General features: G+C 48.0%; 2 protein-coding genes across 8 annotated transcripts in view; one reads left to right on the forward strand and one right to left on the reverse strand.

The window, feature by feature from the left end:
- The window catches only part of TTC3 (tetratricopeptide repeat domain 3), a 56,061-nt gene extending 54,099 nt beyond the window's left edge, over positions 1–1,962 (forward strand). For all 3 annotated transcript variants that reach the window (XM_053936557.1, XM_053936558.1, XM_053936559.1), the window contains 3 exons: positions 203–292; positions 833–933; positions 1,622–1,962. In XM_053936557.1, the coding sequence (XP_053792532.1) occupies positions 203–292; positions 833–933; positions 1,622–1,637 (207 nt within the window). In that variant the 3' untranslated portion in view covers positions 1,638–1,962. The remainder of the gene's footprint in view (positions 1–202; positions 293–832; positions 934–1,621) is intronic.
- On the reverse strand, positions 62–17,595 carry VPS26C (VPS26 endosomal protein sorting factor C). Of its 5 annotated transcripts, none has more exons than XM_053936564.1 (8): positions 17,478–17,595; positions 12,426–12,569; positions 10,677–10,826; positions 8,896–8,976; positions 7,003–7,077; positions 6,021–6,171; positions 5,014–5,166; positions 62–3,138 (listed from the first exon to the last, which is right to left on the reverse strand). In XM_053936564.1, the coding sequence occupies exons 1-8, from the start codon at positions 17,499–17,501 to the stop codon at positions 3,056–3,058; spliced, it is 861 nt and encodes a 286-aa protein (XP_053792539.1). In that variant the 5' UTR covers positions 17,502–17,595; the 3' UTR covers positions 62–3,055. The 5 variants fall into 5 exon arrangements, with proteins under 5 accessions (XP_053792539.1, XP_053792538.1, XP_053792537.1 ...); XM_053936563.1 differs by having other exon boundaries at positions 17,460–17,587; XM_053936562.1 differs by having other exon boundaries at positions 17,445–17,587.
- Between the last annotated feature and the right edge of the window lie 4,502 nt (positions 17,596–22,097).

Below are 22,097 nucleotides of genomic sequence, written 5' to 3' on the forward strand. Positions count from 1 at the left end.
GTTTTCTGTTTCAGTGCAGTTGTTGCCATGTGCTTTGTACAAGACACGAAATAGTCCTGGAGAAAAAAAAAATAATTGCCTCGTTTATTTTGTGTACAAAAGCTTCAACAGACTTGGTTAAAGTTAGTGACCTTGTTAATTGAGTGGAATGTGCTGGTTAGTTGCTGATTTTTAAATAACTGAGTGTTCCTTTCCTGGCCAGGCTTGCAGTGAGGATCCCTGCACCATCTGCCACGATGAGCTGAGCACAGACTGCTGTGAGCTCGAGTGTGGCCATCACTTCCACAAAGAGGTGAGTTCTGCTCTTGTTCCTCATCTCCACCCCAAAAACAACCCCTTGACCCTCCCCTTACCCTTCAGTGCTTAAACAACAGGGCACAATTTCCTTTTCCAGCCTTTGCCCCCCCCCCCCCCAAACTCGACCCACAGCCAGCCTGTCAGAAAGCTTTAGGTATTTTTAAAGTAAAATGATTGATCAGAGTGGATTCAGGTGATTCTTCAGAGAATGAATTTGGTTGGGATTGCTGGCAGCACACTCAGGGAATGGGTTATCCCTGAAAACTCTATTTGCCTCCTGACAGTGGAAATTCATGAAGTAAAAAAGCCAGGATTGGGTTGGAGAAGCTCCATTTCTCCCTTTACCTTTTTCGTTTAAATGCTGATTTGTCCTCGCAGAATAAATTCGGGTAGAGCAGGAGAACAGCTCTGCACCCCCAAACTTCAGTGGTGCAGAACTTGTTGAAGAGCTTCCCCATTAGTGCCAATAATTTTCAGCCTCCAGCTGGACTCCTCTTGCCCAGTTTTACCTGTCACCCTCTCCCTGTCCCCACAGTGCATCCGAATGTGGCTCAAGCAACATTCCAGCACCTGCCCCATCTGCCGTGTCCACGCTCTGCTTCCCGAGGACTTCCCCGAGCTTCCTGCATGGAACAAGTACAGCTGAGCCTGCTCTTACTCCTGCTTTACTCCCACACTTCAGAATTCAAGATTTAAAGGGGCTGCAGCACAACCCCAGTGCTGGGGGACAGGACAGAACCCTGGGTTTATTGGCCATGGGAACAGCCTTGGGATCTGACTCCAGGATTTCTCCTGGTTCCTGCCTGAAGCTGTGCAGTTCAGGGCTGGCAGCACACAAAACTGCTGGATTTTTGGCTAAGGGACATAGAAAGTACCAAATTCTTTTACCTGAAAGGCCAGTGCATAATTCCTGTGGGGAGGGGGCTTTTCCCTCAGATTTATTCCAATATCAAGCAAGTGGGTGACCCAAAGGAGGGACCAACAGAATTTGGAAAGCAAGACATTCCCTCCCTCTGGCATAAACAATCCAGGCTTCAAGCCTGGTGTGGTCTTTGCAGCTCATCTCTGTGCATAAATCCACAGCTAAGAACTCAAACTGTTCAAATAATGGCTTTTAGTCACATTTTGAAGTAAGAATTTTAAATTGTTCATGGATTGATCCATTGTTAAATGGATCAATTCTTTAATCTCAAAATAAAGTTGAAATTTGAATTTCCCCCTTGTTGAAGAGCTGGTCTGTTTAAATGGGAAGGATTTTTTTAAAAGGAATTTTAAAAGGACTTTTAAAAGTATTTTTAAGCCACACTTCCTCTATTTTCTGCAGGAATGGTCACCAGTAGCAGGAGGGGCAGAATTCCAACAGCTCAGGGAATTTTCTCCCACTGTTTTCTGAGTCTGAAGTGGCCAGAGCACCTTCAACACAAATTTGTCCCACACAGCCAAAAAGGTGACGACCAGAGCCTGAGAATCTTAAAATGAAACTCAAATATTCTGTTGTCTGAATCCAGGGAGCATCCCATGGATTAGGAGCCCTTGGCTAATTCCAGGGATCACTTGTTCCCCACACTGCTACATCTCCTCCAGCTGAAGTTTTAAACTCCTCTCTCATTAATGAGTGTATTAATTACCACTTAAATAAAAAATAAAATTACTGCTGCAGCTAAACACGTTGTTCTTGTGTAGTTTTTCTGCTGACTCTGAGTTAGGGGCGAGTAACTACTCTCATGTAGAATTAAGGTCTAAAAATTCCAGCACTGGAATTCTTTTCAGCTTCCAGTAGTTCTGGGGGGCTGCAGCTCTTCCCCAAATCCCCCTGCACCATCCCTGGTCTCAGGGAAAAGTAAATTTCAGTAAATAGTACATTTCAGTAAAGAGTATTTTCCTCCCCCTTCCCAGCCACTGAAATGAAAATTTCAGCTTTTTCTTCCTGAAACACCAGGGCCCAAACTGCAATTACATTCTCCTGCTTGGCAATGCTGCTGGATAAACAAAAGGAAATTATTTTTCTTCGTTTTATTGTGCCTTTTTAGGTGCTCATCTTTACACTTCCAGTTTCCATAATACAGACTGAGCCTGCCTCTACCCCCACATGGAAAATTAATGGAAAATCCACAAGCTGTGTGGAAACATGAAAACAACATGAAAATCCACAACCTGTTTGTGTTGGGAAGGTTATTTCTTACTGAATTACTTTTCCTTTAAGCTGTACACTCACACACACATTAATTAATTCCTCCAGCACCAACTCCTGTTCCCAGTTTGACCAAAATTTCCTTGCTGTGATTTGAAATCACTCATTTCCCACCCACCTTGGGACAGATCCCACAGCACCACCTTCCAGAGTTGTAGCACCATTTTTTAGACCTTCAAAGACCTCGTCCTGTCACAATTCCCAGTATGGCTATAATGGGATTTATGAGTTTTAAGGGGTCTTCAAAGGACTTTGGAACAAATATTACAAAATTAAATCAAGAGAGGAACTTGCTACATACTTCTACAAGCTGTAGAAAGCTACAGAATGATTCCTTCAGGTTCTGCCAGAGAAAAATTGGGAAAAACCATGGCTGTTGAAGGCAGCAGGATTGGGGAATACAGAGAAGCAAAGTTTTGCCCAGCTTTACAGGGAAGTGGAAGCACACAAAGTGCCCACAAGGAAGAAGGAGGTGAGGTGGCTCCAGCTGAAGTCAGGCATGGATAAAGTTCCACTTGCCCTCTGAGGAATTCCCAGGAAATCCTTCCCTGCTTCTCCTGTGGATGTTCACATCCTGCAGAGCTTCAGGGGGAAGTTCTCTGTGATGAGATGGTCGTCGTGCAGGAGGACCACGATGTTCACTTCAAACTCTGGGAGAAGGGGAAAAAGAGAGAGAATTCCATGGGAAAGCTGAATCCTGCAGCAATCCTGCTTCAATTCCACAGGAAAGCTGAATCCTGCAGCAATCCTGCTTCAATTCCACAGGAAAGCTGAATCCTGCAGCAATCCTGCTTCAATTCCACAGGAAAGCTGAATCCTGCAGCAATCCTGCTTCAATTCCACAGGAAAGCTGAATCCTGCAGCAATCCTGCTTCAACTCCACAGGAAAGCTGAATCCTAGGAGCAATCCTGCTTCAACTCCACAGGAAAGCTGAATGCTAGGAGCAATCCTGCTTCAATTCCACAGGAAAGCTGAATCCTAGGAGCAATCCTGCTTCAACTCCACAGGAAAGCTGAATGCTAGGAGCAATCCTGCTTCAATTCCACAGGAAAGCTGAATCCTAGGAGCAATCCTGCTTCAACTCCACAGGAAAGCTGAATGCTAGGAGCAATCCTGCTTCAATTCCACAGGAAAGCTGAATCCTAGGAGCAATCCTGCTTCAACTCCACAGGAAAGCTGAATCCTGCAGCAATCCTGCTTCAATTCCACAGGAAAGCTGAATGCTAGGAGCAATCCTGCTTCAATTCCACAGGAAAGCTGAATCCTAGGAGCAATCCTGCTTCAATTCCACAGGAAAGCTGAATCCTAGGAGCAATCCTGCTTCAACTCCACAGGAAAGCTGAATGCTAGGAGCAATCCTGCTTCAATTCCACAGGAAAGCTGAATCTTAGCAGCAGCATGAGGAAGAAGTTCCTGTAACATTCCGGGCAGAACCTCACCCAGCCCTTGGACCATTCCTAGAAAATCCTGCTTTGTTGTAATCTTATGGGATTCCTCTGGATTGTTTTATCACTGATAAATTATGGCAAACAATCCTCTGGAAAAGGAGATTTCAGACATCAAAGAAAAAATGTTTTGGGGAAGGCACCTCCACCAAGATGGTGTTTAAAGCATGGAATGGGAGAATTCCAGGACAAACCCATTGACTGTTTCCAGTATGTAACAGCCTTGGGAAATGAAATACTGGAATACAACAGGCCTGCAAATTGGAGAACAAAAATTCCAGAAAAAAATCTGCTTTTAGATACTACATTGTGTCATTCAAAGCCAAAAATCAGTATCATATCAATAATCAATCCTAAATGGAGACAGAACAAAAAGCCAGGCAGAGTTAATAAATGAAGGGAAGCAAAAATCAAAATAAATTCAAATTCTCATTGTAAATTGCTAGTGAAGAGCTTAAAATGGCAAAAAAGAAAAAGAATATTATTATTTTGGGGAAAACCACTGCACACAGATTCTGTGCCAACAGATTCCAGCAGGATGAAGGGAAGAAATACAAACCAGCCAAGTGGATTCCTGCAGTACTTATTTGATCAAGTGAGGAAAATCCTGGTTTTTGTTAATAAAAAGACTGGATTTTGACAACAATCAGCAGGGAGGAGCACGTGGTGTAGGAAAGTCACACCCTGACCAACCTTGCTGCTTGCAGGGCTTTCAGCAGGAGAGTGAGAAACAAAAAGGAGAAGAAATGGAAAGGGGGGGTTCTCACTGGTGAGGAAAAGAAGGAATTTTATTCTTGGACTATTCCTCAAGTGTTAATCACATGACCTGTGTTCCACTGCTCCTCCTGCCCCTCATCATGGAATTTTATCAGGAGTAGCTCAGTGGCTGCACAGCTGTTTGTGCTGGAAGTGTTTGGGCTGTGTTCTCTCAGTCTGAAATGCAGCAGGATTCGGGCTCAGGGAAGCACAGGGACGTCCTGGGCTCCTCCTGCAGCTCTGCTGGGTTCATCCCCTCACCTGCCCACGGAAAGGGAATGCAGGGGGCCACTCCTCTCCCAGGAAAATGCCTCCACACTCACCCACTTTGAAGTTGGTTGTTTCCAGGGTGGGGCAGGTGAAGAGCCTGGGGAACACCATGTGGATGGGGATGGGGAGGCCCCTGCAGACGTCGCCGTCGGCGATCTGGATGTTCTGGATCTCCGTGGCATCCCTGGCGTAGCCCTCAGCACACCCTGGGCAAGGAGGGAAATGGGAGGAGATGAGAGAAAGCAGCAGCCAAAATCTACAGTGGAGATATGCTGGATCCCTGGCTGCTGAGAATTTGGGACTTTCTGTGCTGCCAGGCACTGACCCCCAGGAGAACACTGCATTGCCCTGAGGCCCTGGAGAAGCTTCCAAAATTCAATAATAAAACTGAGATTATAGGTGTGGAGTTAGAATAGAAGTGTGTGATAGCACAGGGTGGGAAACTCAGAGTTGAAGGGTTTGGAATGCAGGAATAGATAGAAAGCAAGGTGGAGGTTTTAGGGTGGAGGCTGCTCCTTCTTCTTCACCTCCTTCTCCATGGCTTTGGGTGGTTTTGTGCAATTGGATCAAAAAATCCCCATTGCAGACTTTGAGTGATCAGTTATTGGGTTAAAAGTGAAAATAATTGAGGTGTCATTTCTTAATTGGATAATTTATCCTTAAAATACCTTGTAGAGAGAGAGATAGTTGGTCATTTCATGCCTTGTTAGTGAAATTCTGTAGAACTCTCTGCTGTGAGAGTGTAACACAGATAAGAAATAAACACCTGAGTCTGAATGTGAACGATTGTCTCGAGCGCTTCAATCCTGACCTTGACAGAGAGAGAAAAAAGAAGCCAAAAACCAGCAGAGATACACCAGAATTAGGGGGGAAAATGCCCTGCAAGTTTTCACAGAGTAAAGGATCACGGAGATAATTTAAGTTATCATCGGGGCTGTTCCTCCAAAGTGCAAACCCTGCAAGGCCTCAGTGCTCTGGCCTCTCCTTCATGCTGCTCCCTGGTTCCCTGGGAAGGGATGGAGGGAATTCCTGCAGCCTGGTCCCAGGGCCAGGGGCTCACCACAGGTCTCCACACGCACGAGCTGCAGCTCGATGCTCTTGACGGCCGCCTCGGCGCTCTCCACCACCAGCTCCCCCGTCAGCGGCTGCGTGATCACACAGTTGGTGGAGTTCAGGTGCCCTCTGATCAGGAATTTGGGGAGGGAGGCTCTCTGAAAAGAAAAAGATGGCACTGTGAAGAGCAGACTAAGGAAAGAAAAAAAAAAAAATCTTAAGTAGGAAGTTGCCCAAAAGTTCCAAAGTTGAGAACTCGGGAGCTCAGAAATTCCTCACGTAGCTTAGATTTCTTCCTGTCACTCTGTATCAGGATTTCTCCTACAATATTCTCCCTTGACATGTGTCCTTCCTGCTCCTCCATCCACCCCATGGATGGGCATTCCCTGGGAAGAAGTGACAGAATTTGGCTGTTAGAATTCATCCAGGAGCTGGTGAAGGAGGTGGGGACACCTCCCACCATGCCAGGCTGCTCCAAGCCCCAGTGTCCAACCTTGGGCACTGCCAGGGATCCAGGGGCAGCCCCAGCTGCTCTGGGAATTCCATCCCAGCCCCTCCCCGCCCTCACAGGAACTATTCCTTCCCAATATCCCATCTGAGGCTTCCCAAAGCCACAGAGGGCTGTAAAAAAAGGCATAACCAAGGCTCAAAACACACTTTTTTAAAGGCTCTTGGCTGTCCATGGTGTAGAATGTTTTCCCTTGCTCCACTGCCCATCTTTCACTCAGGAAAGGAATATTTAACTACTTTTCAATATTTTAAAAATGTTTAACTACTCCTGAGCAAAGCTCCACCTTCAGTGGTCACCACGGTACAAAAGATGAGGCAGAATCACTTGATTGCTTATAAAAGTGAAAAAGAAAATGGAAAAACAAAAGCAAGATGATCTGCCTGATAATCTACAAGGCAGAATTTAGTCACTCCTCTGGTCTCACTCAGAAACACACAAACTTTACATTTAAAATAAAATAATATGAAAATCCTTTTACCTCTTTAACATTTTGCAGAGTTTCAGGAGTAATGGTGAAGTCCACAGGGCTCGGCAGCAGCTTCCCTTTCTGTGACTGCAGGGAATGGAAGGGTTAAACTGAAATCTGATCCCCAAAACAGAGAATATTAAAAACCACAACAGCTGGCTGCCCAAAACCACCTGGAAAAGCAGGAATACCCTCCCCATTTGAAGCAGAGAGGGGAAAAAAGGACAAATAAATTCATTGTAGGTGAATTTTGGAATGTTTCTGCTCATTATTAAATTTGGGGAGGAGAGAATCTAAATGAACTTGTGTCCATTGCTTCAAATCTGCTTTATAAATTCTTGTTCTCCACCAGCAAGGGGCTGATTTGGAACTCTGAGTGAGGATCTGCCCTCACTGCTCAAGAATTGAAAATAGCTGCTGCTGCCCAGCTGCAAGATGGAAGAGATTAGCAAAAGATTGGCTGCATTTTCCCAAAGTGACAAATTCTGGCACAGAAAAAGCTGAAGGGCAATGGTACATTGAGCACTGACAGTGAGAATTATATGTTCAGTAAAACCTCATTAATTCACCCTGAGAGATTCATGATTTACTGACTGGTGAGCTCAGAAGTGCTGTAGTGGGAACAAGAAATAAACCCAGGAAAACTGCAGGAGATGTGATTTGTCACTCCTCTGACAAGTGTGGCTCACTCACAGATGTAATAATGGACCAATAAAATGTAGCATCAGATATTGCAGGAAATATTGAAATCCTACCAACAGGAAACTTGTTGGAAACACCAAACTACATCTTTTAGTTCTAAAGTTACTTTAGAACTAAAATAACATTCCCACCACAAGACCTGAGTAACACAAAGGATTTTGTTATTTGCTGTCCTGTTAAGAGTTCAAAGGAATGACAGAAGCAAGGTGTTCCAGCAAGTTATAGATGGAAAAAAAGGGACATTTCATCAGCCCTGGCCTGTCCTCAGCTGCTCTGGGCAGCACAGCTCAATCCAAACCAACCCCAAACCCAGCACAGGAACTTCTGTAAGAACCAGCAAAGCATTTTCAGGGAGTCCAACCTCCTGCCACAAGGATTAGGGCTAGAAACAAGAATTAGAAATTCTAGAATTAGAATTGTTTCCCTTGCAGGGGTGGTCAGGCATTGCTGTGAGTTGCTCAGGGAGGTGCTGGAGTCTCTGGGAGTGTTCAGGAGCCTGGGTGTGGGACATGGTTTGGGGTGAGGATGGGACTGGGTCATCCTGAAGGTCTCTCCCACCTTCTTTCCATCATTTCCACCTTGATGCAGACCCAGCTGTGCTAGTTTGGAGTCAGGGCTCTGTATCAGAACTCCTGAAGAACGAAATCAGGGATTTTCACCACCCAACTCCCATTTCCAGGACTGTGGGAGCCTGAGGGAGGCTGAGAACTGCTGGGATAATTCAAAACAGTGTTTGGAAAAATGACATCATATTTATGTGACCACCCCATTGTCTCACAACTTCAAGGATGAATAAGAGAATAAACTCAAGGCACTAAAACCATCTGAAAATCCAACTCCTCTTTGTCCTTTAAGAGAGGGAATGTTTTTTCTAATCAGAAGCAACAGCTCTTTGGGGTGGTTTTGTTTTGGGGCAGATTTCCTTTACTCCTAAATTTTGGAGAAAGGTTTCAGGCACGGGGTGGGATTTTGGGGTGGGGTGTCCCATGCAGGTCCAGGAGTTGGGTTTGATGATTTTTGGGGTCTCTTCCAACTCAGGATATTCTGAATCTACACTTCTGTAAACCCTCGTGTCTCTATCACAATTTCCATGTTTTTTTTTTTTTTCTCTCCCTTAAGGTGAAGTGGGCAGAAAAAAAATCAATCAAAAAAATCAATCAAAAAAAATTAATTAATTGCAAAATGAACAGAAACCACACTCACCAGGGAGTGGACAATGAACTCACAAGTCTTGGTCAGGTCCTTTGCCAGCAGGGAACGTCTCATGTCACAGCGCAGGGTGTACTGGGGGGAAGGGGATGAAAAAAGGGGAAAAAAGAAAAGCTTTCATTCAGATTTCCTCCCTCCTTCCCAACTTTTCACCTCCCTTCTGCCTCTGTGCAGAGAGTTGTTGCTGTTGTATCCAGTTAAGGGTGATTTTTCACCCTGTTTTGGTTAAGGGATTATCAGTGTGATGGATTTTGTATTTTTGTCTTCAGCCCCTCTAATTTTGGTTTTATAGTGGGATTGAATTCACAGTTGTTGGGATATTTCATGGGGAACTTCAGCCACACAGCTGAGCTCAAAGCAACACTAAAATCAAGGCAAGGAAGTGAATTTGCTTCCAGTTTGCTCCCCTAAAATGGGAGCCACAAACCAGTGGATGAGAAATAGTAAGAATTTGGTTATCCCAGAAACCCTACACTTCAGCATCTCCAACAAAGCCCCTCAGTGTCCTTACAGAACAGGGAACTTGTTGGGGTTTTTTGTTTTGTTTGATTTTTAATTCCTCCCTCAGACCAGGGATTTGGGTTCCCCACTTCTGGTTCATGGCCACAACCCCCCAGCAATGTCTGGTTAAAGGTTTCTGCATCAGGACAGAGACTGGAACCCACAATTAATCCCTAAATCAAGAAAGAGAGGCTCAATTAAACTGCCCAGAGGTTTAGGAAATGTCCCTTAACCAGCACCTCAGTGTCACAATTCCCTCCTCAGGAGAGCAGGACTCTCAAAGTTTGGCTGAAATTCGAATTATTCAATTTTAATGATATTTTACTCAAGAAAAGCTCCACAGAGGAGAGAAAGAATGACAAAATAAAACAAATATTCCTCATTAAAGCGCAGCTCAAAGTGACTGATTGATCACAGCAAGTTATTTGGGCAACTCAACCAGTGCTGCACCATTTCTGACATCCCTACCACAAACAACAGCTGTTACATGAGGGAAGAAGCCAACACTGAGCAAATAAATGGAAAGGATTTAAAAAACATCCAAACAGACAAAAAAAAAAGAGGATTTTTTCTTTTAGTTACTTCTGATAGGCTGCTGAGGGGGTGATTTGGTTTATTAGGTCATTTTTTTTCATTCCAGTGACATCAAACTTCGTTGTCTAACACAGAATTTGCCTTCAAGAAATTGCTGAAGAAAGACTTTCCCTCTAAAAAAAATACCAAAAGCTGGCCAAACAAACCAACCCACCTATGATAAGGCAATTTTTAACCAAAAAAAGATCAAATTTCCAAACTGTATTTCCACAAGACTGTGTCCAAGCAGATATTCCATACAGATCTGGGCAGGGAGTGTTACTCCTCCTCAGCCCAGCAAAGCAAACAATTCCTGATTTGCTCCCAGCACCTGGAGTTTCCATTATGAAATTACACATTTCTTTGGAATACCACCACACTGTGGTGCTGGTTTGTGGTTTTTTGTTTTTTGTTTTTTTTTTTTTCTTTCAGGAAGGGAATGGAAACAAGTTTCCTACAACAGCAGGATGGATCAAATTTAGGTTACAGATGTTCTGCTGAGGTATTTCAGGTAAAACATCTTGTTTGTGCCATCATTCCTTTGAGATTTACTGCATAAAGGGTGGAAGGCTCAGTCAGTGTGAGAAGAAAACACCACCAAACTTTATCCTCAGTTTCCATGGATTAAGAGCTGCTTCAGAAGACATTGTGCAGATGAAATTTCCTGTTTTCTCTCCAGACAGGACCTCCTCACTCCTCACCTGGATATTGACAAAGACTCCGTGGTATGTCTCATAGAGAACTTTGTTGCCCTTCATCTGCAGTGGGAATTCAAAGGGAATTTCTGTCTTGCCACTGGGGAGCTTCCCTGGTTTCACCATTTCAATGGTGCTGTTGATAATCTGAATAGGCTGCAAGGATAAATATCACAGAGGGTTAGGTTGAGACAGAGAACCAGCAACATCTAAACTCTACCACAATTCCTGGATTTCCAGATTCCCAGGGACATCTTCAGGACACACAATGCTGGGATATTTTTTTTACAATAGAAAGAAACATTAATATTTTGCTCAACAAAACAATTTCTATTTTAAGGGTGCATCGCATTAATGAGCAAAGATATTCGGGGAGCTGACCAGGAGCAGCTCCACCTTTGGGAAGTGGGGCTTCATTTCCTAAATTATGACCCTCAAGAGCAGCAGGAATGACCAAGGCCACTGAGCCATCCCCTCTGAGCTCTACAGTTGATTCTCATTTAGGGGAGGTCTCTCACTACACTGAGGGTTAACTGTGGTTTGACTGGGGAGGTGACTTGCACATGACTTCTCTTTTCTCTCTGCAGTTTTGCCATTATTGTCCCCAACTCTTGGGCTTCCAATACAAGAAGTGGAGCTGTTGGGTGAGTCCAGAGGAGGCCACTAAACTGATCCCAGGGCTGGAGCCAGGCTGGGAGAGCTGGGAGTGCTCCCCTGGAGAGGAGAAAGCTCCAGGGAGAGCTCAGAGCCCCTGGCAGGGCCTGAAGGGGCTCCAGGAGAGCTGGAGAGGGACTGGGGACAAGGCCTGGAGGGACAGGAGCCAGGGAATGGCTCCCAGTGCCAGAGGGCAGGGCTGGATGGGAGATTGGGAATTGGGAATTGTTCCCTGGCAGGGTGGGCAGGGGCTGGGATGGAATTCCCAGAGCAGCTGTGGCTGCCCCTGGATCCCTGGCAGTGCCCAAGGCCAGGTTGGACACTGGGGCTGGAGCAGCCTGGCACAGTGGGAGGTGTCCCTGCCATGGCAGGGGTGGGATGGATGATCTTTGAGGTTCCACCTGGAACTTTCTGTGATTCCCTGATTCAAGGCCATCCTCACTTAACCAAAGGTTTCCCAGATGGAGCTGCCTCCAGGCAGAGCCAGCCCTGCCCCCATCAGCACAGCCCAGTCCCTGGGGAGCCTGGGAGAAGCTGCCCTGCTGGGATCCAAACCTGGGGAGCAGCACAGAGCCCTTCCAGGAGCTCCACAGGTCCCATTCTCTCCAGAGCCATCTGGCAAGTCTTGTCTCATGCCCAGGAACCCCTCCATGGCCTCCACAGACAGTGACTGATCTGGCACAAAAGTCCAGTTAAACCCAGTCACTTCAACAAAAATAAAGTAACACCCCACAATAATTATTTTTCTTTCAATGCATCATCCAGTAACCCTTTTTACCTATTCATGGCAGTGTATTTCTCCCATCAGTCCTCACATATCCCTCCCTGGGATATTCCAGAGCCATCTGGACACAGCCCTGTGCCCTGGGCTCTGGGTGACCCTGCTGGAGCAGGGAGGTGACACCAGAGACCCTCTGTGGTCCCTTCCAGCCTGACCATCCTGTGATTCTGTGATCTCCAGATAAAGCTGAGCATTTCCCTGCTTTCCATCACTTCCACACCATGAGCAGCTCTGACCACACGAGGGCCTTTAAGGAAAGGTTTCATTTGAGAAAAGAGAGTTTTTTTTGTGCTAAAAGCAGTCACCTGTGCAGGTCTTACCTTGGCAGTGTTGCAGAAGGCCTCAAACACACCCACATTCTTGGCACTGAGCTGCAGATTCACTGAGCCCTCCATGGTTAAGGAGATCCCCTGGTGCTGCACTGTGTCCTTACTGGTTATGACCACCACTCCAGAAAGAACTTCCTAAGAGGAAAGAGGAAAACATTTATTTAAATCCATTTTTTTCATAGCTGTTATCTAAACAGCCTGGAACTGATCTCCAAATTCAAAAAAAAATCCTGTTGCTAAAGAATGGTGTAACCTTGTCAAGACAGACAAACACTGGTGAAGGGATTTAGGATGAGACAGAGAACCAACAACATCTAAACTCTACCAGAATTCCTGGATTTCCAGAATCCCAGAGCTCAGGATCAGAATCCCAAGCTCAGGATGAGAGCTCTGCACTTTTGGTTTTTCCTTAAAAATACCATCCTCCTGAAGTATTAACCTGAGCTTCAACTCCTTCCCAAAGTTTCAAGAATTTTCTGTCCAGAAAGATGAAAAATCCTTCTTTTGGGCCAGCTGGTAACAGCCAAGTTCTGTTTGTGTTGGAATAAACTGCCAGGAGGAAATGCTGTATGAAAATTGGGATGGTCAGCCACGGGAGAGGGAAGAGAAGGCACAACTGGAAAAGGGATGGCCAAGCTGAAGGTGAGATTCACCCCGAGAGTGGAGCAGAAGAGATTTAAAATACAAAAAATGAACACAAAGCAACAGTTTTGAAATGAATCTGAAAGAAAGGCAGGAGTTGTGTGACTCCAGGGATGTTGTGATCCCATGAAGGATGTGCTGTCCACAAAATACCCTTTGCACAAAAATGCTGCATCCCCAAAGTGTCAAGTGAGACTTTTTAACACTGAAAAACTGGTGAGCAGCAGGAGAGCAGCACACCCACTCCGTGGTTTATCCTTCCCTTCTCCCACACTGCAGAATCTCCTTCAATCCTGAGATATTCCCAGCTGGAAAGGGCAGCAGGTGATGGAGAACTGGGAAGTTTCCTGGGGATAAAGCTCCTCTCCTGCTCCTTCTCCAGGCAAACTGGCCCCAAGGAACAGCTCCCTGCAGCCATGGGACAATCCCAACTGCTCGCTCTGCACCTGACCACTTCAAACCAGGATCTCTCCAGCACAATGGGAATTTTGGCAGATTTTTGTCTTTCCTGGTGGTACAGGATGGCAAAAATGGGTCAGGAGGGTTGAGGTAGCAGGAAAACATCCACATCCAAGCAAGGGTGACATCCTGAGAGCCTGGGAAGAGGAACTGCAGCAAGTGGGAAATGCTGGAACAGGAGCACAAAGGGACAGCAAAGAAAAGCTGACCTAAATTCTGCACTGCTCTAAGGGGCCTTAATTAGCACAAGCAATTAGGTTATTGCTTTAAAAAATGAGTCCTGCTCAACTCTTGAGAAGCAAGGACAACCCTGAACATGTGAACTGCTTTAACAAAGGAGACGTTTCCTGTCACACAGCAACAACCCATTCCAGAGCTGCTGCCTGCCCATGGGGAGGGAGCACGGCCTGGGAGCAGGAAAGGGAAGGGCTGGAAGTTAAACATCAATTTTTGTTTTGGTATTTCTTCAGAAATGCAAAAAAACCAGCTCAGAATTCTGTCCCTGTGCCCCCCCCAGGTGAGAGCCCACCTGCAGAGCTGCCCCAGCCCTGCCCCAGCCCAGGGAGGAGCTGGAGCTGCTGCAGAGAGCCCAGAGGAGGCTCCAGGATGAGCAGAGGGCTGGAGCAGCTCTGCTGGGAGGAAAGGCTGGCACAGCTGGCATTGTTCACCTGCACAGGAGAAGCTTTGGGCTGAGCTCAGGGTGGCCTTGCAGGGCCTGGAGGAGCCCCAGGAAAGCTGGAGAGAGACAATTTCCAGGGGATGCAGGGACAGGACACAGGGAATGGCTCCCAGTGCCAGAGGGCAGGGCTGGATGGGAGATTGGGAATTGGGAATTGTTCCCTGGCAGGGTGGGCAGGGGCTGGGATGGAATTCCCAGAGCAGCTGGGGCTGCCCCTGGATCCCTGGCAGTGCCCAAGGCCAGGTTGGAGCAGCCTGGCACAGTGGAAGTGTCCCTGCCATGGCAGGGGTGGCACTGGGTGGCCTTTGAGGTCCCTTCCACGCATAATTCGAGGTTTGCATCTCCTTTCTCTCCCAAGGAGATTCCTCCTAAAAATCCATGTTGTATCCCTGGTGTAGAGCTCTTCCATCGCTGTGTTTTCATCCCAGACTTACAGATTCCAGGCCCAGTTAATGAACTAAAATTACAAACCTTTCCATATGGATTTAAAGTGGAAGGTAGAAACAAAACTGAGAGATTGACTGACCAGAAATCGCCTAATTTCAGCTTAAAACAGAGGGAATATTTCTTTCCATTAAAAAAAAAAAGTCCATTTAAAAGTGATATAAAGCAAGTCAAGTTCAGTCAAATTGAAAATGGACACAGCACTGAGACACTGAAATAGATAAATAAACAAAATTTTAATAATTTATAATTTTATAATGCAGAAAATGATTTGAAAGTGAGACACAGACAGTATTTGCCCCTCTGGAGCCATTCCTAAAGGGAATAATTCAGCTCTGCCAAAGCCATTCTCTAGATAATCTGACAATTGTAGGACAGATGCTGCATGCCCTTCCTTTCAAATCCAGTTTTCCAGGATTAAAATCATTCAATAAATGGAATTCTGGCGGATGGAAAGGATTTTTAGGATACAAGTGCAAGGAAAAAGAGAGACCTGAATATTGCTGCTGAGCAACTCGGGATTTCTAGGTAAACAGTGATAAAAATTAAAAATATTTCTTCCCTTTCAAACCACATCGGCCTCTGCAGGGCTGGGTCAGGGTCTTCCCGCGGTAGCCAGGAAATGGGCAAGGACAAAAAGCACCACTCAATCCCAAAGGCAATGCCCAAAATCCCGGAGCTGAGCAGAGGAAAGCCGTGCCGGGACCGGAACAGCTCCGGGCAGGCACGGGGGAAGAGCTGGGAGCAGGGGAAAAGCTCCAGGGAAGGGCAGAAGGAAAGGGACACAAGGGCAGGGACACGGGGAGAGCTCCGGGACAAGGGCAGGGACACCGGGAAAGCTTTGGGGTACGGGAAAAGGTCCGGGACACAAGGGGAAAGCTCCGGGAGACACGCGGGGAAAGCTTTGTTTGGGGTACGGGGAAAGCTCCGGGATACACGCGGGGAAAGCTCCGGGAGACACGCGGGGAAAGCTCCGGGAGACACGCGGGGAAAGCTTTGGGGTACGGGGAAAGCTCCGGGATACAGGCGGGGAAAGCTCCGGGATACAGGCGGGGAAAGCTCCGGGACACGGACACGGAAAGCTCCGGGACACACGCGGGGAAAGCTCCGGAACACACGCGGGGAAAGCTCCGGAACACACGCGGGGAAAGCTCCGGGATACGGACACGGAAAGCTCCGGGACAGACACGGGGAAAGCTCCGGGAGACACGCGGGGAAAGTTCCGAGATACGGACACGGAAAGTTCCGGGAGAGACGCGGAGAAAGCTCCGGGACAGACACGGGGAAAGTTCCGGGACACGGACACGGAAAGCTCCGGGAGAGACACACGGAAAGCTCCGGGAGAGACACACGGAAAGCTCCGGAACACACGCGGGGAAAGCTCCGGGACACGGACACGGAAGGCTCCGGGACAGACGCGGGGAAAGCTCCGGGACAGACACACGGAAAGCTCCGGGAGAGACACACGGAAAGCTCCGGGACACACGCGGGGAAAGCTCCGGGACACGGACACGGAAGGCTCCGGGACAGACGCGGGGAAAGCTCCCGGACAGACACACGGAAAGCTCCGGGACAGACACACGGAAGGCTCCGGGACAGACACACGGAAGGCTCCGGGACAGACACACGGAAGGCTCCGGGACAGACACACGGAGAGCTCCGGGACAGACACACGGAGAGCTCCGGGACAGACACACGGAAAGCTCCCGGACAGACAGACGGAAAGCTCCGGGACGCCGCGGCAGCACCGACAGGAGAGGGCGAACGGCTCCGCCTGCCGAGGAAGCGCCGCGGCCAAGGCCGGTCCCGGGCCGCTCCCAGCGGGAAGGCCGGGCCAGGACACGGCCCCGGAGCCCAGCAGGGACCCGCGGCCGGGCCGGGTCGCGACAGACCCCCAGTGTCCCCGATAGACCCAGGGTACCCGCGACAGGCTCAGGGAATCCCAGAATAGCTGGGCTTGGGAAGGACCTCTGGAGGTGATGTGGGACCTCTGCCAAGGCAGGGCCACCTGGAGCAGGTGACACAGGAACGCGTCCAGGTGGGCTTGGAATGGCTCCAGTGAGGAGACTCCATCACCTCCCTGGGCTGCTGTTCCAGGGCTCTGCCTCCTCTTCTCCATGGAGAGACAGAAGTTGTGCCTCCTGTGCAGGGAATTGCTGGGCTCAGCCCCTGCCCGTGGCTCTGGGGCCATTGCTGGGCCTGGAGCAGAGCCTGGGGCTGCTCTGCCCTCCTGCACACAGGGACAGACTGGGACAGACTGGGACAGACTGGGACAGACTGGGACAGACAGACAGGGACAGACTGGGACACACAGGGACAGACTGAGATAGACTGGGACAGACTGGGACAGACAGACAGACAGGGACAGACTGGGACAGACTGGGACAGACAGACAGACAGGGACAGACTGGGACAGACTGGGACAGACAGACAGACAGGGACAGACTGGGACACACAGGGACACACAGGGACAGCCAGGGACACACAGGGACAGCCAGGGCTGAGGCCCCTCTCACTGGGGCTCCTCTCCAGGCTGAGCAGCCCCAGCTCCCTCAGCCTTTCCTGGGCACGGAGATGCTCCAGGCCCTTGCTCAGCTCCAGGAGCTCCTGTCCCTGCTGTGCTGAGGAGCCGGACACAGCACCCAGAGGTGCCTCCAGGGCTGGGCACAGGGGCAGGGCCACCCCTGACCTGCTGGCAGTGCCCATCCCGACGCACCCCAGGACAGCACTGGCCTCCCTGGCGGCTGGGCCCGCGCGGCGGGCGGGCTCTGTCGCGACACACGCACCCCATCGCGATAGACCTTCCCCGCGCGCTTCACCCGCACGTCCAGCGCCGTCCCCATCGCGCCGTCACGTGACCGCCGCCTCACGTGGCCCGGGGGCGGGCCGCGCGGGAGCCCCGCCCCCTCCGCATCCGGGCCCTCGCCGCCGTCACTTCCCAGCCGCTGACGCCGCTTCCCGCGCGGCCCCGCCCACTGCCCCGGTTGTCATAGCAACGCGCGGGCGGGGTGAGTGACGCAACGCCGTCGCCCGCAGAGAACTACAGAACCCGGCGTGCTTTGCGCGCCGGCAGCGCCCTCTGCGGGCCGGGGCGCCGCGTGGGTTGATGGGAGTTGTAGGCGCGGCCTCCACCGCCTCACACGGCCCGCGAATGCCGCTCACGGGGCAGGGCGGTGACAATGGGAGCCGGGGAAAGGCCTCGCTGTCCTGAAATTCGTCCCTCTGAGTGCGCTGCACAGCCGCAAGCACCGATATGAACGAGGAGCGAACTTGTCTCCGTTCTAATTCCAGGCGGGATTCATCGCTTTGAATCCGCACACACGGCCCGGCCTCGGCGCCCAGGGTTCCCCGCAGCTTGTCGGATAAATTCAGGAAGGCGGCGCCTTGCAAAGTAGGCAGCGAGGGATTTCGCCTTAGAAACCTGAACCGCTCGGTGTGGGAATGTCCGAGTGCCGGGGGGAATGCTGCGATCTCTTCCAGGTGTGGCCTCAGACGGAATTCCCGTGGTTTCAGCGGAGCCGGGACTTGTCCATCGGTGGAACTGCAAGTCCTGAAGGAAATCTCCAAAGCAGGAGTCGAGTTCTGAACGTTACTCCTTTCCTAAGTCATTATTTTCACCTCGTTTTTCACACATTATTCACTAAGAGTAGATTTTCATCAGATTTACATCGTCAAAATAAGCCTTGTCAGTGGTGGGAGTTGTGGAAAATGGTTCTGTCCTCTTCCTCCTCAGCCTTCAGTGCCCAAACCCATCCACGTCCCTTCCTCCTGCAGTGCTTATGGAAAACTTGGCAAAGCCCACTGCGTGCTCCTGTTTTGGGACAAAGAAGTGGGATATCAAATCGTCCCACATTTCAGGGAAAAGAGTGGTCATTGCAAAAAGAAAGGAGCATTTAACCGGGATCACTGATTATTACTGGCAGGACTCGGGTAGCTAATTACTGTCATTAATTAGTTTGGGGCAGATAAAGAGGAATTTTTTTGTTTTACTTCTTACCCCGTTCAAGGAGAGCTCAAAAGAGGAAAATAAAAGTCTGGACAGCAGAGCTGCTGCTGAGCATGTAGATTATTTTTTTTGCCATCACTTTCACAATCAGCTGTTTTTCTTGGGAAACTTTTTCCAAGGAACTTCAGTTACTCATTTCTAGGAACTGCACCCTCGTGTCCAGGAAAAGCTCCTGCTGGTGCAGGCAGGAGCTGCCCCTGTGCCTGGCAACACAGATCCCACAAACAAACCAGAAATAGATAAATAAACAAACGAAAGGAACCTGTGTCCCAGTCCTGCTGTGCAGAGAGCTCAGCACTCCGGGGTGCCTCTTCTGTAGAAAGAATCACAGAAATTTTGGGTGGGAAGGGACCTCAAATCCCACCCAGTGCCACCCCTGCCATGGCAGGGACAGCTCCCACTGTGCCAGGCTGCTCCAGCCCCAGTGTCCAACCTGGCCTTGGGCACTGCCAGGGATCCAGGGGCAGCCCCAGCTGCTCTGGGAATTCCATCCCAGCCCCTGCCCACCCTGCCAGGGAGGAAATTCTTCCTAATATCTGAATCTAAACCTGTAATTTTTCACTTTGAGGCCATTCCCTGGCTCCTGTCCCTGCATCCCCTGGAAATTGTCTCTCTCCAGCTTTCCTGGGGCTCCTCCAGGCCCTGCAAGGCCACCCTGAGCTCAGCCCAAAGCTTCTCCTGTGCAGGTGAACAATGCCAGCTGTGCCAGCCTTTCCTGCCAGCAGAGCTGCTCCAGCCCTCTGCTCATCCTGGAGCCTCCTCTGGGCTCTCTGCAGCAGCTCCAGCTCCTCCCTGGGCTGGGACAGGGCTGGGGCAGCTCTGCAGGTGCAGTAAATAAAATTATTTAAAAACAAAACAAAACCCACAAAAAAAACCCAACAAAAAAAGCACACCAAAGAAACACCACAAAAAACCCCAACCAACAACAACAACAAAAAAACCCCAACCAAAACCCAAAAAAATCAAAATACCCCAATCAAACAAAACAAACAAAAACAAAAGAAACAACAAACAAACAAAAACAAACAAACACACAGAAAAAACCTCCTCAACTCGGAAAGCAGGAGGAATAAAACAATTATTTCAAGGAGAGAAATAGCCCCTGATAAATATCCTGGGCCAGGTAACCACTGCCAGCCCCAGTGTAGTGACAGGAGAATTCCCTTCCCACCTCCAGCCTGGGGGCACCAGTATTCCACTGAGAAGCCCCTTCCCCCTTTAGTTTTGATTTTCTGAAGGAATTTCCATTCCCAAACGAAACCTACAATTGTCAGTCTCAAATTGCCCAAATTTGGGGTGGATTTTTGAAGTGGACAAATGCAGCAGGCTCCTGACAGTGAGAGGGCTCGGTGCCAAGAATTCCAGCTTTTGCTCTGATGCTCAAACTGTTTCACTGATTTTACTGAAATCTTCCAAAGTAATTCAGTGGGAGGTGGACACCCTGTAAAGTTATAGTTTGGATCAACCAAAAGAAATCCTGTTACTGGGCAGGAAATTTTTGTAAGGTCAGGGGGAACGGTTTTAAGCTGCCAGAGGGCAGGGCTGGATGGGAGACTGGGAATTGGGAATTGTTCCCTGGCAGGGTGGGGAGGGGCTGGGATGGAATTGCCAGAGAATCCCCTGGATCCCTGGCAGTGCCCAGGGCCAGGTTGGACACTGGGACAGTGGGAGGTGTCACTGCCATGGCAGGGGTGGCACTGGGTGGCCTTTGAGGTCCCTTCCTACCCAAACCACTCCATGATTCTTTGATGAGGAGCTCTGAATTCACGAAGAAATGGTTGGCAGCTCTTAATCACTTAATTTCTGTAATTGTTACTGCTGTTGCTTCATGCATTGCTGTGTTCAGCTGCAAGAACAGGAATAAATAAATGTATTCTGGTTATTCCTGACTTCATCACAAAGAAGTAGCAAGGAGGGCACAGATGTTGCTCAAATCCATTTTGGATGTAACACCACTTGTGGAGTCAACCAGATCCAAACTTGACTTGGATCTTCATTTGGTGTTTTCAAGTTTGGTGAGACAGAACTGAATAAAGAACTCCAGTAACAAATGAACCTAAACTGAAAGCCAAGGGAAAAGCTGTATGAACCTAGAATCATCCAGACATTTGTTTTTGTTCCTGATTATCACAGAATCCTCGTGGGATGGTTTGGGTTGGAAGGGACTTTAAAGATCATCCAGTTCCCAACTCCTTCCACTTTTCTACCTGATTATTTCTGGGACATCATTTAACAAACAGATTTAAATTGTTTAGAATAATTCCATTTCTATATTTGCCTCCCCCCAGAGCTGAAATGTATGGATTAATTGGTTTGGAATCACAGCATTCCTCATTTGGAATAACCATAGGGAACCTGGGATTACCCAAACTTTTTTTGGGTACCCAGAACCTGTTTTTCCTGTTTTTTTGGGGTTTTTTTATTTGTTTTGAAATCTTTGCTCAGAGGACAGTGGTGTAGAATCACAGAATGGTTTGGACTGGAAGGGATTTGACTTAAGGAACTCAATGGGAGAAGTTCTACAGTTTATACAAAATCATGACAAAATCTACACTTCAAGGAGCTCAGAGATGATTGAGTCTAATAAAAAAGGAATTTCAAATCTTGTTCATGTGTTGGACAATTCTGAGATCATTCCATGGTTTCTATAAGCACAAATTGTTTTTCAGAGCACCTGGGTGGAAAAGCTGTTCTTTAACACCAAGGAGGGGGGAGAAGAAAAGTGATGCCCTGAAGAGCAGGAAGTAAAATTAAATTCATTCTTTTTCGTGGAAAAATCAGCAAATCCCAGCTCTGCACCACACAAGTGGTGGTGTTCCTGAAAGGAGGAAGGTAATAAAAAAAGAAATTAAAATCTCTGCACCACATAGAGGGACTGTAGACACATTAAATCTCGCCAATATTTTCCAAAATGTTTCCCCACTGCACAGAAATTTCCTTTTCATTAAAAATTATGCTTTAAAGTATATCAGACTTCAAAGAACTAATGAGAAAATACTACAGAAAGCAGCAAAATAAACTTATTTATTCACATAGCAAGGTAAGAAAAGCTTATTGAGATGAAACAAAGTTGGGGAACATCCAGGAAAAAAAATCTAAAGAAAGTGTTTAAATTGAGACAAGTACAGCGAAAGGAAATAAATCCCATAAATTATAATAATATTGATAAAGGATTTTTAAAGGTATTTGAGAATGAACTAATTTTCCAGCCAAAATACACAGTTTTGAAGGGAATTCCCTCAGAGGAACTGTCATTAGATACTTTAAAAAGGGCTTGAACTGACTGAAAACTGCTCTGAGCTTCACTTGCCTCTCAAGAGAACGAGCCAGTAAGGAAAATAATGTTATAAAACATGTAGAGGTGACAAAAACAGTGGATAAAACAAAACAAGTGGTTTAGACATTAAAAAAAAAAAAAAGTATATTTGGCAGG

Source organism: Vidua chalybeata, chromosome 2 (assembly GCF_026979565.1).
Source record: "Vidua chalybeata isolate OUT-0048 chromosome 2, bVidCha1 merged haplotype, whole genome shotgun sequence".
Lineage (NCBI taxonomy): Eukaryota > Metazoa > Chordata > Aves > Passeriformes > Viduidae > Vidua > Vidua chalybeata.